We start from the raw sequence: 20,859 nt of genomic DNA on the forward strand, positions 1-20,859 counted from the left end.
CCTATACTAGTTACTTCCCTTTAAACCCATTGCGCATCATCAATTGCGCAATTGTACGTGGCGGAAGTTGATTAGTATCTGTCATCTGCTAAGAATCCATGTAAACAAAAGCTATTGGTTATTGGAAAGCACAATTATGATAAATTATAGCTTATAAGTTTATTGTCACTCAATACATTACATTTGCCAGTGTACGGTGGCAACAATGTGTCCTCTAGGAAAAGTTTATGTTCTGTTTATTTTGTTAATTGAACTTGGGTGTTTTGCATTTGGTGAAGTTACACAAAATGAAGATGGTACAGAAGGTGTCATCAGCTTCCAGACCCCAACTCTTAATGACGAGGAGGCTCATAGCAAGCACATGCCAAGTCATCTAAAATGTGATGCCTGTACTGCAATTGCTTTTCAGGTTTGCTATGTTATTTTGTTATTTTCTGAGATATTTGAGTGATCAGTATTCCAACATTTATTTGCTTAAATTTTGTCACACAAATTCTTGTCATACTTTATCATGTTTATGGGCAGTTCCTGTATGAAAGCATTACCCGTATTTTTCGTTTTGTTTGTTTTTGATTGGATTTTGTATAAACCTATATCAAATCACGCAAGACAAAATCAAAGTGTGAGAAGGTACAAAAAGATTTCAATTTCAATCACTTTCACGTGTGTGGTCAAAACGGCAGCTTCTAAATGTTGGGTGATTCTGTCATTGAATGTGCACATGTAAAAAAATATAATGCCTGTAAAAGGTTTTTCCAACAGCACCAGCTAATAATATACAGATAAGTATGCAAAATGATGGAAACTTGTTGAAATATCATATTTTTGACCTATATTACCATATTAAATAAATTTATGGCTTTGATGAGTAAAATATCATGCATACAAGCACTTCATTGCATGTTAATGCATTGGGATAATGGTACTGGGGTAATGGGGTAATAGTATCAGTGTTTAGTCCACACTATATTTCCCTGAATGTCATATCTATTTACATCTGGTAAAAATGGTTTCTTCAATAATTATAAGGCCAAAATAAAAAATATGTCTGGTTCAGGGAACCCGACCTACCCTATTGTTTTACCGCCGACCCTAAACATTTTTTTTTATTTTCAATACGAAATTTTTTGGTAAGCTTCAATATTTTTGAATATGAAAAAGCAATGAATTTTGCTGTTCATTGTTTCAAATATTTGATATGAGTTACTTAATAAACTTTTATGTACATGCATTGTTTTAGTCAACTTAATGTTTGGCCAATCTCAAAAAACTTATCATATAAGTATTATACGACGTCAAGTGTGAGATGTCAACGGCCATCCAAGGGGCAACATTTTGGAAGGTGAAGTAACATGTTTTAGGGCATTTGTTTGATAAAAGTGATTCATTTACGAGAGCTGCTTCAAGCGAAAAGATGCTAAACTGTTTGCTAGTGTCATTCTTAACTTGTTGACAGTGATCATTTTAATATAATTCTTTACCAATACCATTCATATTGAGACTGCAGTGAAACACACTATGCTGGAAGTTACAAAATGGTGTTTGCATTGATTGATTACAATCTCTGTTTAAGTATGTTATGCAAGCAACACATCTGAAAATGGAAAATAAGACGTTTAAAAAAAAAAAAAATGAAAATCCCTACCCTCCTAATTTTTGGGCCAATGTTTCCTGAACGAGACATATTTTTTATTTGGCCTAAATGAGAAATAGGTAAAAAAACTGATAATTTAAATGATTACGGGTTATATTGTATGTACAGGAACTACTTTTCAATTTCTTATAATAAGTTTTTTTTCTGATTAAAAAGAAAATGACAAAAAACACTGAAATGATTTTTTCCTTGAAATAATAAAATAATTCTTCTCAAGGAATGTCATTTGCAATATATTATTGTGATATGAATTGCAGTCCAACTTAAATTGCCAGTTGGTTTAAAACTAATAACAAGTCTTTCAGAACAGAGGTCCTGTGCTTTAGACATTGCATGTGAAAGAATCTCTCTAGACTCTGGAATATTGAAATGCCTGTACTATCTGTTATGAAATATAAATAAATGAGTATCACATACTAGTAATATAGATCTATATCTTCACTCTATTGTATACTGTAATGCTATGTCAAGTTCAGTCTTCAGTATAACAGGTTATTGGAAAATTTATGAAAATTTCAAGCTCCATAGAGACATTTAATATCTAAAATATTATGAAACCTTTAATCTGTATTAGAATAATACAAACCTGTATTGATTTGATCATAGAATGTTGATATCACTAGAAATAAAATTGTCAGCTTCAAAGCTTTTTGATAGGCTCAGCAGTACCCTAAGATAGCTAAAGCTCAAATACACCACTTAATGGTCTTGATGTTTCAGCTATATATGTTTAACTAAACTAATAGTTGTGAATTATTTGAAAGTTTCCAAATGGAAAATTTGTACATGTAGCTTAATCAATTTGTTTATTTCAGAAAATACGAGCTTGATTGAAAATAAAAAATTTGATTATAAAAAAAGAAAGAAAGAAAAACAACAGAAAAACAAGTAATTTTAGATGTAATTGATAAAATGTACTTTATTTATAAATTTCAGCTTGCTAAAGCATTTGATGACTTCCATAAGAAAAGACCATCACTAAAAGTTCTTCCAGAATCTGAAATATACAGACTTGTAGATGAAGTTTGTGAAGAGGGGAAAGAGCTTGAAAAGTAAGTTAAAAAACTATATCCTTCATATGTTGATATACAGAATATTTTCTAGCTTTGAACTATACACATATACTTGTATATTATGATGTTATTATACATTGTTGAGTATAGCTGTCTATTAGCCTACAAATGTATGATTGAGGAGGCGCTAGTTTTTGTAGCTGTGTATGAGTCGTATAGAATCAGTATACTTAACAATTTATAATGACCTATTACTTTAAGCATTTTTACTTTGAGTGTAGTAAGGATTTGATATGGATGTTTTGGACTCAAAAAATGAAAATGAGGCTAAATTGATAAGATTGGACCCAATAATGATTTATATCTTGAGATCACATGATGCAAACGCTTGAAGATATCGAGTGTGACATGAATGACTTATATTAATGAAATGATTACAGGTATATTCTATGAGAAAGGTAGTTAAGTATTTATTTGAGCTTATTAGTATAATGTAACATTTGTATTATAAATTCACAAAACAGTCACAAGTTTTTAATTTTACATGTTACAGAGCAACTGTTCATCTCATCATTATTGTACTTGCTATATAGCTAAGATCCTTGATAAAAGCATGCAATACATGTACTCTCAAAAATGATGACTGTTACAATAATTTAATTTTTGTTAGGTATGGTGTGAAAGAAGTGAAGAAGGTGAAAAGATTGTCAGGCCCAGGTTTGGAAGCTGAAGAATCCCCAGGTATCATGCAAGGGGGAGGCAAATGGCCAGAAAGGTACATATATCTCTTCTCATGATAAGACAAATGTATTTAGAATATGTTTTATCAGTATGTCTGGATATTGTATTTGTAACATACTTCAAATGACATGTTCCTCACTATTTTCTGGGCTCTTACGTTCAACAGGGATTGCTGAGAAATCTGTCCAGCTGAATTATAGAAAGTTGATGATGGTTCTATCAAAGTGCATACCCAAGCCTAAAATAATGCAGAGAGTACTATTTTGCTTCTTCCACACTGAGCAAAGCAATGTTGGAAACAGTGCTCAGGTAACTAAAAATCTAAAGAAAGAAAAGAAAAATACAAGTTCAAAACTTAATATGTTGCAAAACTAAAAAAATGTGATTATTTAATGAGAACATGCTTCAATATGTGGTTAATGAAATTCTTTTATTCAAAGAGTCATTTGTCTACACAATTACTTGCATAAAAAGTTTTGTTTAAAAAGCTCTTGATTACAATTTTCAGAATGAAGGGAATGTGCAGTTTATATGTCGAAGAATTTGATGAGAATAGAATATACAAAGAATACATGAAGAAGGGAGACAATTTACAAGGTTTGCTGTGTAGGAGCACAGCTCATCCAGGGCTCACTGATGTATGCACTCATTTCCACCCAGGTGCTCCAATTAAGGCAACTAAAACAAAGAAGAAGAAGAAAGAAGAATTATGATTTGTAAACTATTTAGATTTTTTATCAATATTGTTTTCTTCCATATTATATATAATTCCCAACTGAGTGCATTCTTAGTTTTTTATTACTATATTATTTTTCATTCGTTTTATGTGTGAGATTTCTTAAACATCAAATTTTAAAGAATATTTGCATGATATTAACAGTTAATTTTCCAAATGTTCTTTTATTTTGTGGAAATAAAATAAAAATAATTATGTCTTGTTGAACACTTTAGAAAACTTAAAGATAGATTGATTATATACTTTTTTTAAACATATTTATTAAATTAACATTCCTCAATGACAATCATTTCCTTATCAGATCTTGGATAAAGCATTGTTTGGAAAATTATATATTTTTTTTGTTAGGATTTTTCCTATGTAACAGTTTAAAAGACAGAAAGTTTTACAGAACATGGATATCTTTTGCAGTGTCTATTCTAGAAAGGGGGATGGGGTGATTCACCCATATTTTTGAGAATTCCCCCCTATTTTTTTCAGAAGCAGGGAAATAAAATTTTAACAAATTAACAAATGTAATAAATTCTCACTTTTCGATAAAAATCCCCTGTTTTTTGACACTGCCTTTTGTCAAGAAAATATGAATTCAAGGCTGCTTAATCAAAATTACAATGTTATTGGATTTTTTTTTCAATTTTTATATTATTTAAGACCTAGAATTTATGATAATCTAATTGTTGTGTTTCATATTTCAATATTTTGTGATACAAGTACTTTCAATTAATGATTATAAGTTACCTTCTAATTTTAAGATTGTATAGGATTTGCTCAAACTTAGAAAAATATCAGGAAACCCTCACCTAGCTACAGCAACCTTGTCAAAACTTACCTCCAGACAATATTATTTTGATATACAATATTCATGCCAACACTAAACATTTATGTTAGTTCAATATTATGAAGAAAAAAGATACCAGACCATTTTTCCTGAAAAATATGTATTTTGTTGAAATGTTATCTTGCCACAGGTATTTGATGATTGTCATTCATGTGTTCAAATTTAATTCTGTGATCTCTTTTTAGCCTCATTACATTCAACCTAAAATGCCGGTTTATATGATCTTTGCCACATAGAAATTTGACAGGACTTGTATCTACAAAAAGTCATGAATAAATACTATGCACTTTTGCTGTGCTTTTGTATTCAGTGGTAATCATTTTGGGATATTGATAAAATGGTTGAAGATATCTATTAGAGGGTTAATTTAACAAATAACTTATTGTTTTGTTAGTACATTTTGTTTTATTATATAAAGCTTTGGTGTTCATACAGATTATGTCATAACAGAGAAATATACGGTAATGTAATTTAATGTCTCTGGTCATAATAACTGTTCCATTTCAGTGATGCAGCATATGTTTTCAAATTTTAGCTGTTTTTAAGTAGAACAAAGTTAATGAACAAAGTCATACAAATATTTTAACCCATAAGTGCCTTCATCGTTATTAGTTATGAGATTTTTTGACCAGTTATATTGTGCATCATGAATGGTTGTGCAAGGGATGTAATTATAGCAACAAGCCATGCCATTGACTTCAAGCCACCTGTCCCTCAGACTTAGTCTGCTGTGGGTCGAATTTTCATTCTTTCATGTTAGGAAGCTTTCCAGCTAGCTAAGGTCTTCCTCTAACAGTATAGTTGGAAAGTTACCATATGACCTCTTCTGTGTTGGTGTGAAGAAAAAAAACAAAAACAAAAAACATAGTCTTATACAAATTTATAATACTGGACAACTGTTTTCTTTGGTTTAACTAAAATTTCTTAAATTTGCAGCAGTTGTGTATGTGAATTATTTGAACAAAGGGTATACTTCAAGCAGCAGATTTCTAGCTTTATACATTTTAAACGTCACAGTTGACCAAAGAAAATTGACATTTCAAACATGCAGTTTATTAATTTTTTTTTTTACAACTGTATAGCATTATTCATTATACATGTATGCTCGTGTTTGTATGTAAGATTGATGTATCAGGGTCAAGGCTGGCAGGTTAGTTGCAATGATTTCAAGTTCCAGTATTTTACATTTTTGTAGAAATGCTTTTTTTAGCCATTTTACATTTTAACAAATACAATGTGAGCAAAACATAATGAAACCTATAGCTTTAAATACCTTCATTTACCATGGAGTTTATTGTTCCCATTAACACCATGTGAATGTCTGCAAATAGTGGTAGTTATTAAATTAAACATAGGTATTTTGATCTCAAACTCTAACTTTGATAATCTTTATGATTGCTTTAGACTATTATTTATTTTAAAGTTAAATCAGTTTTACTGAGAATTCCTACCTGTTCAATATCAAGTTAGTTATAATTCTTTAATTAAAAACACGTTTTGTTCTTTATTTTCTCCTTGAAGTGTTCATATGGAAGAAATTGAGTTTTTTATTACCCAAATGTGTTTTGTAGACATCATGTCTAATAAATAGTCAGAATATAGATTTGTTTTTCAAAATTAGATATTTGTAATCTCAACTGGGATTATTTACATGTTTAATGGGTTAATATTAATTGATTGAATAATTAATATATGTGAATATTAAAATTATGTATATGTACTTAATGATGGGAAATAATAGGATTTATCTTAAACGTAAAAGAAAAGAATAATATGCCCATTCTATGCACCTGTAAGTGCCATTTTATATATTAATGCTTCTTGTTTTGTCTGTATATGTTAAAGTAAATACTAAAGACTTTAAATCATATAAAAAATAATCAAAATTAATCACAAGCAGTGCAGTTTGCTTTATTAAAAACCAAATGTTTACTAATTTTCATTACCTATTCCAAGACATGTTTTGATATTTTTTAAATTGAAGCAGCATGTCCTTTAGAATTTGTGAGTACATGTAATTGTTTTCTAAATTATCTTTTTCTTATTGTATGTTGTATTATGTGAGAAGAAGAGCTCAAAACTGTTGGTTTAACCAAACGGTATCTGTTCTTAATGTTGTGCAAGTGTTACCTGTTATTTCATATTACATTTTCTACTGTCTTAGATTATGCATTAATGTTGAGATGTGAAAATAAAACTGAAACTCTTCAGCATTTTGTTTTTACTGATACTTTGGATTAACAACTAGTATGTACCAGTGGTTCCAGTCCTATTTATTGTAAACACATAAATTTTCAGAATGTTTATAATCCTTTTTCATTTGGACTTTTCAGACAAAAAATTTCAAGCAATTGCTGCAGTCATAATGTTGTTGCTTAAATTTTTAGCTCGATTATTCGATAAGAATAAGTAGAACTATTGTAGTCACCCGAGCGTCGGCGTAACCACTTAATAATATGTTAAAGTTTTTGTAATACCTCAAATATTTTCAAAGTCCATTGACATATTGCTTTGAAACTTTGCACACTTGTTCACCATCATGACCCCAACCTGTAAACAGGAGGAGGTAACTCTATCAAGCATTTTGACAGAATTATGCCCCTTTTTCGACTTAGAATTTACGTTAAAGTTTTTGTAATACCTCAAATATTTTCAAAGTTCATTGACATAAGGCTTTGAAACATGTTGAAATTTTATACTCTTCTTTGAGAGCATAATAGGACTCTCTTCAATGCCTGTAACTGTAATATGGATTTAAAGAAAAATTTTGCCTTTTTCTTTACTGAGAAAATTTTACCTTTTTATCAAGGCTTTTTTTACTATCAAGCACTAAGAATAGTTGAGCGTTGCTGTCCTACCAACAGCTCTTGTAATAATTAAAGTTACCTGTATTATAAGTTATAACTGTTTATGATTCCTGACTGATCAACAAATCAAAACAAACTAAGCAGCAGATAAAAAGTTGTACATGGTTTTCATGCCTTTGCCATTTGTGCCCACTTGCTTTCCAATTACTTGTTTATAGTACTTTATAATTGTATGTGAACCATAATAAAGCGGCCTGTCATGCCAGACTCCTCCCTCCAAAGTCAAGGTCACACTCAGAGGTCAAAGCAAAACGCGGTTTGTTATAGGGCTGTTTTGAGTCTGGCCTGCTTCAACTTTTCCGTTCATGGAAGGATTTGGATATATGTTTGAATAAATATATACCACATTAGGCACAACACCACCAAGGTCACACAGGTCAAAGGTTATAAACATATTTCCCCCCCCCCCTTAAGCAAGTATTAAAGATTTCAGTTAAACTTAAGACAGTGCAAAAGAACCCATTACTCCATCTTAAATAATTTTCAAATTATCTCCATTTATGAACTTATTTTCAATGACAAAAACTGCAAAAAATGTTTTCATGTTGACACACCAGAGTGATTTCATTTCATTTCCATAATATTGTTGCATTTGCAGATCAAATTTTATCAAAATTTTGCACTGAAAGTACAGATTCATGCTCAAACAAATACTTTATAATATATTTAAGACCCTCAGATTTGAAAAAAAAACAAAATGTGAAAAATATATATAAGTTTATACCTTAAACTTTTGAAATAGTACAATTGTGTGCTTTATATAAAAATTCCCATTGGTGGGCCATTTGTAGCTCTGTTACAAATTTTGTTTTTGTATGATGCACAAATAATACTTTCTTTTTTTTTCTAAAATTTATAGTGAGATTTGCATAATAACTGGGTTAGAACTAACAAATTTTTTAGAAAAACTTTTCAAGGATTGAAAGGCTTCTATGATGATAGCAGGCAAGCCAGCACTGTATTTTCTATTGTTTTTAAGCAGATGTCTTATCACTATTATCAGTTTGATATAAACTTGTGTAAGAAATTTATACTACTACTGATTTACTTCTAATGTAAACTATGTGTAACTATTCTTACATTTAGATTTACCATTTAATGTTACAAGTCAAGGCACATCCCACTGTTACATTGTGTCATTTAATGTTGCAATTATAATGCAGTAGTCTAAACAATAGACATTTTATGAAAATACAAGAAGCGCCGCAATGCGACGAAAACCAGGTTTTCAACGACCAAATTTTGATGTGACAGCAATCAATAGGTCAAAGTACACTGAAGTTAATGAGTAGAAGCTGAAAATTCTATTGTAAGCAAATGACCTTGACCTTGCTCCCAGATATCTAAGTAGCAATCCAAAGCTACCACTCAGCAAGTTTATTGTCAAAAGGTCAAAGCAAACTCAAGTTATAACATGAAAACTAAATACATTACCCTTGATCACAGACACCTGGGTAGCAATCCCAAGCTGCCTCTTTATATAAGCTACCCATTCATCAAGTTTGGTGTCAAAAGGCCAAAGCAAACTCAAGTTATTTAGCGGAAACTGAATTTCTATTTTTAATAACAGTGACCTTGACCTTAATCACAGACACCTGGATAGCAATCCCAAGCTGCCTCTTGATATAAGCTATCCATACACCAAGTTTGGTGTCAATAGGCCAAAGCAAACTCGAGTTATTGAGCAGAAAACTGAATTTCTATTTTTAGTAACAGTGACCTTGACCTTTGATAACAGACACCTGGGTAGCAATCCAAGCTGCCTCTTGATATAAGCTATCCATACACCAAGTTAGGTGTCAATAGGCCAAAGCAAACTCAAGTTATAGAGCGGAAACTGAATTTCTATTTTTAGTAACAGTGACCTTGATCACAGACACCTGGGTAGCAATCCCAAGCTGCCTCTTGATATAAGCTATCCATACACCAAGTTAGGTGTCAAAAGGCTAAAGCAAACTCTTGATATAAGCTATCCATACACCAAGTTTTTGGTGTCAATAGGCCAAAGCAAACTCAAGTTATTGAGCAGAAATTGAATTTCTATTTTTAGTAACAGTGACCTTGACCTTGATCACAGACACCTGGGTAGCAATCCCAAGCTGCCTCTTGATATAAGCTATCCATACACCAAGTTTGGTGTCAATAGGTCAAAGCAAACTCAAGTTATTGAGCGGAAACTGAATTTCTATTTTTAGTAACAGTGACCTTGACCTTGATCACAGACACCTGGGTAGCAATCCCAAGCTGCCTCTTGATATAAGCTATCCATACACCAAGTTTGGTGTCAATAGGCCAAAGCAAAACTAAAGTTATTGAGCGGAAACCAAAAAGTTGACGCCCGCCCGCCCGCCCGCCCGCCCGCCGACTTCGGCAATTACAATAACCCGGTTTTCGTTGAAAACCTGGTTAAAAAAGGCTAATATGAAATTCCCATGTTATTACAAGGGGAAGCGGTGGCTTTGTGGTAAAGTGTCTGCCTCTCAACCAAAGTGATTATTGGTTCGAATTATACTAGGGTAAAAAATGTTTCCTAATAATTTAACACCAGTACTGGTTCCAGGAAGCAGATTTGAGAGTGGTTCAAATAATCTTGAAGCTTTTGTAACAATCAAGCAAAGAAAATATTTTTAATCTAAACTAAAATTGGTCTACAACTCCAAGAGAAATTTAAGAGCCAACAACTAAAATAAAGAATTTAACTTCCTGAGAAGGTATTTTAATACAAAGGTAGACATAATATCATCAATAATATCACAGATATATAACAAATAAATATATCACACTTTAGATTTGACTAATTTTGCTAATGTTTGCTGCACAGAGATAGCCGAGTCTACACATCCATCAAAGTTAGAATGAGTGAAAGCATCTCCTGCTAGAATAATAGCTGGGGTCTCTGATAAAACAACACAACCTGGACTGTCTGGGTAAGCTTTATGCACCTGCAATAAACAATTTTGTCTTATAATGCCTAAAACAAGAAAAGAACCCAGAAACAAACAACTTGTACACATACTGACATAACAATTTAACAATATCTACGACAGAAATGAAATTACAACTAGAAATGTGTCCAAAGGACACGGGTGCCCCCACCGCGCCACTGTTCTGTCAATCTTTTTACTAAGTCAAGGGAAATAACTCTACAAATACTGGATAAATCCACAAGCGAAACCCCAGGTGCAAATCTAAATATGCTGAGCAACCTGCCCATAAGGTTTAATGACTATGTCAAATCCTTTTTGAGTAACTTGCGACACAAGTTGAAAATTGTGAAGGGCAATAACTCTAAAAATACTAAAAATATCCAGACGAAAATACCCAGGTGCACAACAACACATGCTGATCAACATTCCTGTAAAGTTTCATGACTCTAGGGCAAATACGTTTTGAGTTACGTGCGACACAAGTTGAAAATTGCAAAATTTTACTAAGTCAAGGGCAATAACTCTGAAAATACTATAAATATCCAGACGAAAATACCCAAGTGCACAACTACACATGCTGATCAACATTCCTGTAAAGTTTCATGACTCTAGGTCAAATACTTTTTGAGTTACGTGCGACACAAAAGTGAACGGACGGACGGACGGAAGGACGGACAAGGGTAAATCTAAATGCCCGCCACTAACGGGGGGCCACAAAAATAACCATATTGACTTTTAAAAACAATTTATATTGCTCACTATCTTGCCTACCAGAGAATTAATTGGATAAGAATTTCAATCTTTTGTCCTTGACCTTAAAATCAAAATATCACTAATAAGAGCTTCACTGAGCCTGATGGCAAAATCAAGAGTTTAGGCTGGGGAATATACACCCGATGGCTAATTCATGAGTTTAAGCTGGGGAATATATTCCTTATGGCTAATTTATGAGTTGAGGCTGGGGAATATATTCCTTGTGGCTAGTTTAAAAGTTGAGGTTGGGCAACACATGCTCAATGGCAAAATTATGAGTTGAGGCTGAGGAATATATGCCATATGGCTAATTAATGAGTTGAGGCTGGGGAATATATGCCATATGGCTAATTAATGAGTTGAGGCTGGGGAATATATGCCATATGGCTAATTAATGAGTTGAGGCTGGGGAATATATGCCATATGGCTAATTAATGAGTTGAGGCAGAGGAATATATGCCATATGGCTAATTAATGAGTTGAGGCTGGGGAATATATGCCAGATGGCAAAATTATGAGTTTTGAGGCTGGGGAATATATGGCTGATGGCAAAATTATGAGTTGAGGCTATGGAATATATGCCTGATGGCAAAATTATTAGTTGAGGCTGGGGAATATATGCCAGATGGCAAAATTATGAGTTGAGGCTGGGGAATATATGCCAGATGGCAAAATTATGAGTTGAGGCTGGGGAATATATGCCAGATGGCAAAATTATGAGTTGAGGCTATGGAATATATGCCTGATGGCAAATTTCTGAGTTGAGGCTGGGGTACATGCCTGATGGCAAATTTCTAAGTTGCGGCTGGGGGAATACATGCCTGATGGCATGATGAAAAATATTTAGTTTGGCCTTAAAAATATCTTGTGATTAAAGTATCCAGATCCTGTGATACTAAACATACAAATCCCAGTTTACATTTTCAGTAATTTTCATACATCTTTCATACTGATATTAAACAATAATTTAGTGAAATAAAATGTCTGCAGTGTAGTAGAAGACAACATTATATACAATCCTGTACTCTTGTGTGACATCCTTCTTGTAGAGAAATATTGTGAATCATTTAGATTTGGGCAGTTGAGTATGATTTTTTCTTTGCATCTGAATCTGCAGACAATACAATTATATGGTTTGCATATAAAGGGGCATAACTTTATCAAGTTAAATTTGACTAATTTTTGCAAGTTAATTGCATAGGAAATCATCGTTTAACTATATATTCATATAAAATACTTGGATGTAACACAAATGATGTACACACAATCATTTAAATCCATTTAAATATATCCTGGGGAAACCGACTGTCTGCTGACATTGTCTACAGACAGATATCATAACATTCTGTACATCACCCTAGACACATCTTCAGGTAAATGACAAAGCAAAAAAAATGTGTTTTTTTTTTCCCTCAGACTTACCTGAGAATACCTCCATTTATGACCTTTGACCTCTACAGGATCGGGCAGCCCTGGGAGCAAAGTTTGTAAATGTTTCAATATCTCAACAGCAGCCTTGTCTTTATCCATTTCAATATTTTTCAGACCCCATGGAGCACTGGTATGAATGCAGATAGATGGTCCGACATCACTTGAACCTGTGGAAATCAAGTCAATTAATATTTATTATTATGTATATATTAAGTGAAGTCAAAATCAGGGTGTCTTGTTTTTCCCAGACATTTGGTATAATATTAAGTGAAGTCAAAATCAGGGTGTCTTGTTTTTCCCAACATTTGGTATAATATTAAGTGAAGTCAAAATCAGGGTGTCTTGTTTTTCCCAACATTTGGTATAATATTAAGTGAAGTCAAAATCAGGGTGTCTTGTTTTTCCCAACATTTGGTATAATATTAAGTGAAGTCAAAATCAGGGTGTCTTGTTTTACCCCAAATTCTTAGGTCTTAACTTTTGAAAAAATCAAAATGCTATAATTCGACCCATCATAAAATCAGTTTGTGTGTCATATCTGACCTGCAAAAATTTTAGGTTCATTATGATATTGATTAAACATGTAAATCAAAAGATAAACATTTTGGGGGAAGAATGATGCCATGAATTATTACGATTTATATTATGGCTATAATACAAAGTCATTTACTTTACCTTTTAATCAAAACCGGTAGTCCAGTAATTATCTCTTACAATTTTGAGTTTAGATGACTCATTAAAATGTTATACTATCTTTATTAGATATACAAATACATTAATTAAAATACCAAAATTTCAAAATCTCCTAAACATGTAAATGAATATAAAAGAAATGAATATATAAAATTTGAGCTAAAAACATTCAATAAATCTTTTGTTCAGTTTTTATATAACATGTTAAAAGCTTGTGAAAAATACGAAATGCTTTGGAAGGCACAAGTACGAGTACAATCCATTTACTGTGATTAAAAATGAGCATTGTAGTACTGATGTCTATTATTTTCATTTATAAAATCCTTAAAGTTCATCATTAAGAAAGTCTCTTGATGAATTAAATTTCAATTTTCTGGCTTCAATAAAATCTTGATTTGTTCTGACATGTGTGACTGCCATGGCAACAAGTCTCATAAATTCTGTTACATCAAAAGCATAATTAGTGAACTTTTGATGTGCTCCTTCGTGTGGATGATGACCCTCATCTTGCTGTATCATTTTCTCCTGTTTTTCCCATGTAAAATGTTTCACCCCTCTAAGTCTAGCAAGGTTTCCATAACTTGCATCACTACAATTATACAGTTCAATAACTGATCCCCAATCCGGCTGGAAGATCATGTGAGTAAGTCCAGCGCCATGAATTCCAATGAAAACATCACTATTATGAGATATCTTTACCTGGTCCAAGAAAGGCATTTTTCTAAATTCATAGCTCACTAATCTAACATCATACTCTTTTACACTTTTGAGCTGAGATACAAGCTTATCTTGGTTCATTATATTTCTGTATGATGTATTTCTCACAAGGAATGTAATCCTAATTTTGTTTTTCAAAGGCCCATTTTGAGGTATACGTAATCTATGAACAAGATGAGCGGAAAAGGCTTTAAACAAACTGCTACCATAGCAACCAGGTATCAATCCCATATTAAAAAACATTCCCCTTATCATTCTGGGTAAAAGTGGAAAGACAGCATCTTTAATACACACACGTTTTTTGGCAAATTCTTTCAGATGAATAATTTTATGCTCTGTAAAAGCCTTGAATGTTTCTCCAAACATATTGAAATATTCTTGTTGACTTGTATCCCAGTTGACCAAGTATATATCTGTTGTAAATGAGTTTTTGATATGGAGACTTATATATAAATTAATGAGATCGCAGAAATGATGAAACATATTGTCACCATCATTAAGTTTCATAAACATAACTGGTTTGTCAATTATAACATCACAGTACTCTTTGTTATTAGGTCTGAATTTCAGGGATGAAAAATGCTCCATTTCTGCAAACCAAGACTGTAAAGCACCTTTATGCTCATTTTCCGCCATTAGACGTTTCTTACTAAGCTCACAATGTCCACCTATTTCATTTTCTCGAAGAAAATTTTCTTCAAATTTTTCATTTTCAGTAAATATTGCCTGTCTAAAATCAAGATATATGTTTTTGGTTTGGCAATACCTTGTGTAACGTGAACATTCCAAACTTGAATCATCAGGATATTTTGGTGCACATAGAGTTTTCATCTCTTTTAGTCTTTCTTGAACATAACCATAATCAGCACTAGTCCAGAAATAATTAATTTGCTCCTCTTTTGTCAATGCCCAGCCCTCACTGTCCTCCGGGCAATAAGGTGAAAACAGTCTATTTTCTAAAACACAGTTTCTTTCATAACCCCAACATTTTTCATGTTCCAATATTGCTTTATATGGGCACTCATCATCATGTTTGCAATCATATTTAACATTTTGATTATTCAGAAAGAATGGACCTATATGACTAAAAGGTAGATTGAGGCTGCTCCAGTTGTAACCATGACAGTAAGTTGAACAACAAACCGTGAAATATAAAAATATCATCAAAAACTTCATATTTCAAGACTACAGATAACTACAGGTTAATTTGCTACAGATGAAATTCAACTTTCATATATTTAAATGTCACTTATTCTATTAATATTTTCAAATATTGCTTTTTCGTTCTTTCCAAATAAATAACATGAATTTTTCTTCTTTCACTTTCAAAACGAAAGTAGACATTTATCGGTGAGCAAGTAATATTTCTACTCGTGATAATCACAATATAGGTACCACACCACTATAAACTTCCATGTTTCTAAAGGCTAAACGCTACTAAATATGAATAGCCCTGAATTATTTTTTAAACATCATTAATCCTAAGCCCGCTGTTAGAAAATGAATAATCTACCTGCAATAAGTTCAGTTCAGTTAAATTGTATGATATTGTAAAGGTAAAATGCAAATGAATAAATTAATTTTAAATGTTAACTGGAATCAGATAGACTAACAGTATAATTATCTAAACAGAATGTGTAAATCATATAATTAAAATCTTACTTTTTCCTCTCTTCCTATCATCAACAGATATGTATCTTATACATTGATTATCTGTCACATACTTTGCTGACCAAGGAATATCTAACTTTGTTCCAGGCTCATAAAATAACCCAACAGCAAATCTTGCAGAGTAACTTACAGATTGTAGGGCTGGTCGAACACCTTTATCATCTGTATCAACAAATTTATTTTGTATATTAAAGTTTAAACAATGAACTAAAAAGTACAAAGCTTAGATACTGAAAATACATCATTCTATTTATTAAGAGTCAAAGGTAAAAGATATCTGAATAATGATCATATACATATATAGATTTTTTTATAAAACCGATAATTAATAAATAATATCAATAGAAATCACTATTTTGATTTTTTCCATCAAAACTGATTTCAAAGTGCTGCAACTTCTCAACATTTCTCAAACAAACAAACAGCCTTAATAAGGCATTTTTTCACTATTTGAGGCTTCAAAAATGAGGAGAGGTGGGGGTTGACAAAGGCGTTAACTATCATTAACTAGAAATGTATACATAGGACACGGGTGCCCCCACACTCCACTTTTTGTCAATCTTATGACTAGGTCAAATATTTTTGGGCTAAACGTGACACAAGTTGAAATCTAAAAGTATTTTACTAAGTCAAGGGCAATTACTCTATAAATACTGAATAATCCAACTCTATAAATAATGAATAAATCCACAAGCAATCCTGAAGGTGCTTAAGTACACATGCTGACGAACATTCTTGAATTTCTTGTAAAACTTTCTGGCCTACAGGTAAAATACTTTTTGAGCTGTGCATGTGGCCTACAGGTCAAATATTTTTTGAGCTATGCAAGAACTAGTTGGAAATTGCAAAGTTATACAAAGTCAAGGTCAATAACTGTAACAAAACTGGAAAAAAAATCCACATGCAAATCCCAAGTGCACAGCTTCACAGTGATGTTGATCCTGTTAAATTAGTTGATTCTTACTCAAGCACTCAAGGAACACAAAACACAACATCTTGGAATGGTTTTTACTAAGTCAAAGGAAAATTACTTTTCAAATACTGAATAAATCCACAATCAAACCTCCAGGTGCACAACTACACATGCCAACCAACATTTCTGTTAAGTTAAATGACTTTAGGTCTAACACTTTTTGAGCTACACATGACCGAAGTTGAAAATTGCAAATTTTTACTTTAGGCATTTACTCAAGAAATACTGTATTAATCCACAAGAGAAACCCCAGGCACACAACCACAACTCTTCAAATACTGAATAAATCCAGAACAAATACACATGCTGACTCAGACTAACATTCCTGTAAAGTTTCATGACTAAGTCAAATACTTTTTGAGCTACATGCGACACAACATAAGAAAGGACAGAAAGATGGACAAGGGTAAATCTAAATGCGACCCCCATAGTGGGGGCACAAAAAAATCATTTTTATTACATAATCAATGGCATAAATATTAATGTTGACTGTTGTATAGTAACTAAACTAAAAGTTCTGACTCACCAATCAGGGAAGCTATATCTCCTTGCAGCTGCAGTATCTGAGCTACTGGCATTGTTATTACTACAGCATCAAAGTGTTCTGAATGACCTTCATCTGTAGTGACCTTCACCTTGTCATTTGCTATAGAAACATCTTTGACAAGGTATCCTTTTCCAAGTACTGGATCTTTATAGAAAGGCATTTTTAGGTTAAAAAAAGCAATGTCAATGAGAGAAAGGCAACTTACAGATAAACAAACATTGAATTTGCTTAAGTCTGCCTTCATGACAAATTTAAACTAGACATGCAGCAAATTATACTTTCAAAAAAGATCAAAGAGTAGAAACATGAAAAATGAAACTGACCAAACCTTAAATTTCATGATAAATAAGTTTCGCTTAAAAGTAAAATTTGAACATTTGTGAACAAATTTGAAGAAAAATGTGCTGAGACAATATGTGTTTCAGCAAAAACTGGCAAAAACAAGAACTCCAGACAAAATGGTTTGTTAATTAATCGTGCTTATATGTCTTTGTTCACTAACCTGCTTTATTCACATAATATTTTACAATTGCACTAACACCATCTGGCGTCACAAAATGTTTGGTCCCTGCAACCTTATCCTGATGTCCCTCTATATTAGTACTTAGTTCTCGCAATACCCCTTTCTCAGTCAACTCGGTGTAGTAACTAAAAATATGAAATTATTTAAAATTAAAAATGAACTAAAAGAAGAGAAAGCTTAGAAAACAGTCAATGAATTTAAGAGGAACTTCTACTCTATCTACCTACAAAGTTTCATGATGGTATCTCTTCTAATCCCGGACAAAGTTCAAAGTGTAACAAGAGCCATTTATATATATATATGTATCATTTATGTGATGGTGGATGAGCAGTGGCAATGCTTTCATGACTTTTCTGCTAGGCGCTGTGTCGTAATTGGACTGGCATATCGATGTGGTGGTATGTGTGTATATATTCTCTCATTTCTATAACAATTTATCTGCACACTTGTATCTTTATCTGATCCCACGCAGGGGAAAATATAACTGTATTGAATTTAATTATCTCCCTTTATATATACTTTATCTGTCTAAATTCATTGTATCCTCCGGATCTACTTGATCTTACGGGATCCAGTTGACTTTCGGAAATAGATATATAGTTCTCTGGTCCCAATCAGTGAAGAAGACAATAAAAATGACATCGTTGATTTGTGAGACATGATAACAGAGAACAAACTCTATATATGCGAATGTTGAGCTTGTTTCAATGTGTAGTGCAGTTTGTGACTGTATATAAAGCTGTTCTGAAACCATCACTTATATGCTGGACTGGCAGTAATTGGACTGGCATATCGATGTGGTGTTATGTGTGTATGTATTCTCTCATTTCTATAACAATTTATCTGCACAATTGCATTTTTTTTTCAAAAAAAAAAAAAGTCGAGCTCAAAACAATCATGATTAGTAGTTGGTAGCTTACAGAGAAATCAATAATTATTGATAATCATAGATAATCAAATCTGAAAAAAAAGTTAAGTGGAGCGCCCATCTAGATATTACCAAACGTGATATAATTGGAGTAAAACTAAAATTGTAACAAACAAAAAAATTTTGCAAAAAAAAAGATCAGCGGGCAATAATTACCTCTGTATGAGGTGGAGGAATTCAAATATTTTCTACAAAACATGCACATCTACATGCTAGCACAGTTCACAAGATTTTATTTTTTCAGACAGATTGACCAACCAACCAACAAGCTAACTACAGCAAATCCTCCTTAAACTTTGTTTATGGGGTGGGGGTGGGGGTAAACTAAAACACTTAAAATGCATACTTGGCATGGCTCTGTAGAAAATTTGGTGTAGCAGAAATATACTGAGCTCCAAGGTCTACAGTGCAGCGACCATCTTTGTTACATCTGCTTGTTGACATACGTCCACCTGTTCAATAAAAAGGTATTCTTACCTGGGACATAATATCACAGGACAAGCAACAAAAGAGTAGGTAGCCATCTTATGTTGGTGTCCAAGTGACAGCTGATCAATCCTAGAGCATAGTGATTAAATCATATATTCATATGTTATTTCTAAAATATACACAGATAAATTTTCATAAAATCGTGTTATTATAAGACTAAAAGACATCAACTGTCAAAATACTGGGGGCCACCCCGTTTAAATATTTTTTTATAAAACTGCTTACAAACAAACCAAAAATCAATAAGACAAATTGGTTTTTTGGGGAAAGCCAAAAATTGGGCCCAACAAAAGTTTTTAAACAGTGCTTATAAATTTTTTTTGTTAGCCCCAATTAAAAGGGGTTTTTAAATTTACTTTGTCAATTAAAGTCTGGGGAAAAATTTATTTTCCCCTTCCCCTTTAAAAGGTGTTAGAAACAAATTTAAAGTGGGCTTAAAAACCTTAAAGCGTACCCGTTTTTATACTGTGACAGGAAGTCATATAAATGAAAAAATTGCATGTGATGAAACTTGTTCGCTTATCTTAGAAATAAAATTTATTAATACAAATATATAGTAAAGGAAAAATATTTGTTTAAAACAGAATACTATTGGAGTATTGCTGATTTGATAAGTTCTTACAGTGGATCAGCAGGCTTCGAAATAATATTTTCAGAGTCATTCGTTGTGCAGAGTGAGTAGCTTCTAAATCCAATATGCAGGCAACATTTTTCTACTCATTCTGCATCGAGTTCACTTAAATTCTACTTGTAATTTAACAAGCCAACAAATGGAATTTTCGATCTCTAACAAGGGCTATTCCCGGAAATTTAAAAACAATTTGGCACAACACTTTCCTTTTCCCCAATACCACAAGCCCTTTCTTCAAAACACAACAGACGAAAGTTTAAAAAAATTTAAAAAAACGGCTCATAAAAGTTTTTTGGGGCCCCCGAACCATTAAAATTTAAAATAGCTGGTTAGTTCTGTTGTCACAATACAAAATTAAATTTAGGCCCAATTCAATAATCAGAAAAAAACTCACAAAATAAAAGGTAATCAGATGCATTAACTTTACCATGAACTCTATTAATAAATGAAGTCAGCTTCATATATATTTGTATAAAATACCTATGCCCTTGCTTTTATCCCACATAGAAATCGCAGTTGCTTTACTCAGATCATGACGTAGTAAAGAAGCAACTGAGGCACCAGTCATCCCTGTACCAATTATAAGAACCTTTTCCAACATCGTTTTCAACATGACAACTCCTACTTTTCTTAGAATTGATAAGAACTTGTAAAGATTTTTTTTTACTTCTACAAGGGATAAATTTACATCTGCACCGCTCTCCATGAAAAGAGGTAATTTTCTTTA

The 20,859-nt window shown here is 32.4% G+C and overlaps 2 protein-coding genes across 2 annotated transcripts; one reads left to right on the forward strand and one right to left on the reverse strand.

Annotated features, from left to right (window-relative positions):
* Positions 1-41: 41 nt before the first annotated feature.
* LOC132746383 (marginal zone B- and B1-cell-specific protein-like) lies at positions 42-7,190 on the forward strand. Its single transcript, XM_060735507.1, has 4 exons — positions 42-409; positions 2,591-2,706; positions 3,338-3,442; positions 3,917-7,190. The coding sequence occupies exons 1-4, from the start codon at positions 206-208 to the stop codon at positions 4,119-4,121; spliced, it is 630 nt and encodes a 209-aa protein (XP_060591490.1). The 5' UTR covers positions 42-205; the 3' UTR covers positions 4,122-7,190.
* Positions 7,191-10,538: 3,348 nt separating this feature from the next.
* LOC132746394 (renalase-like) lies at positions 10,539-20,852 on the reverse strand. The gene is made up of 7 exons (XM_060735518.1): positions 20,613-20,852; positions 19,359-19,464; positions 18,064-18,209; positions 17,541-17,705; positions 16,033-16,203; positions 12,952-13,127; positions 10,539-10,791 (listed from the first exon to the last, which is right to left on the reverse strand). The coding sequence occupies exons 1-7, from the start codon at positions 20,836-20,838 to the stop codon at positions 10,627-10,629; spliced, it is 1,155 nt and encodes a 384-aa protein (XP_060591501.1). The 5' UTR covers positions 20,839-20,852; the 3' UTR covers positions 10,539-10,626.
* Positions 20,853-20,859: the final 7 nt, after the last annotated feature.

This window comes from Ruditapes philippinarum, unplaced genomic scaffold (genome assembly GCF_026571515.1).
Source record: "Ruditapes philippinarum isolate M1 unplaced genomic scaffold, ASM2657151v2 ctg370_1_1_1_1, whole genome shotgun sequence".
Taxonomy (NCBI): Eukaryota; Metazoa; Mollusca; class Bivalvia; order Venerida; family Veneridae; genus Ruditapes; species Ruditapes philippinarum.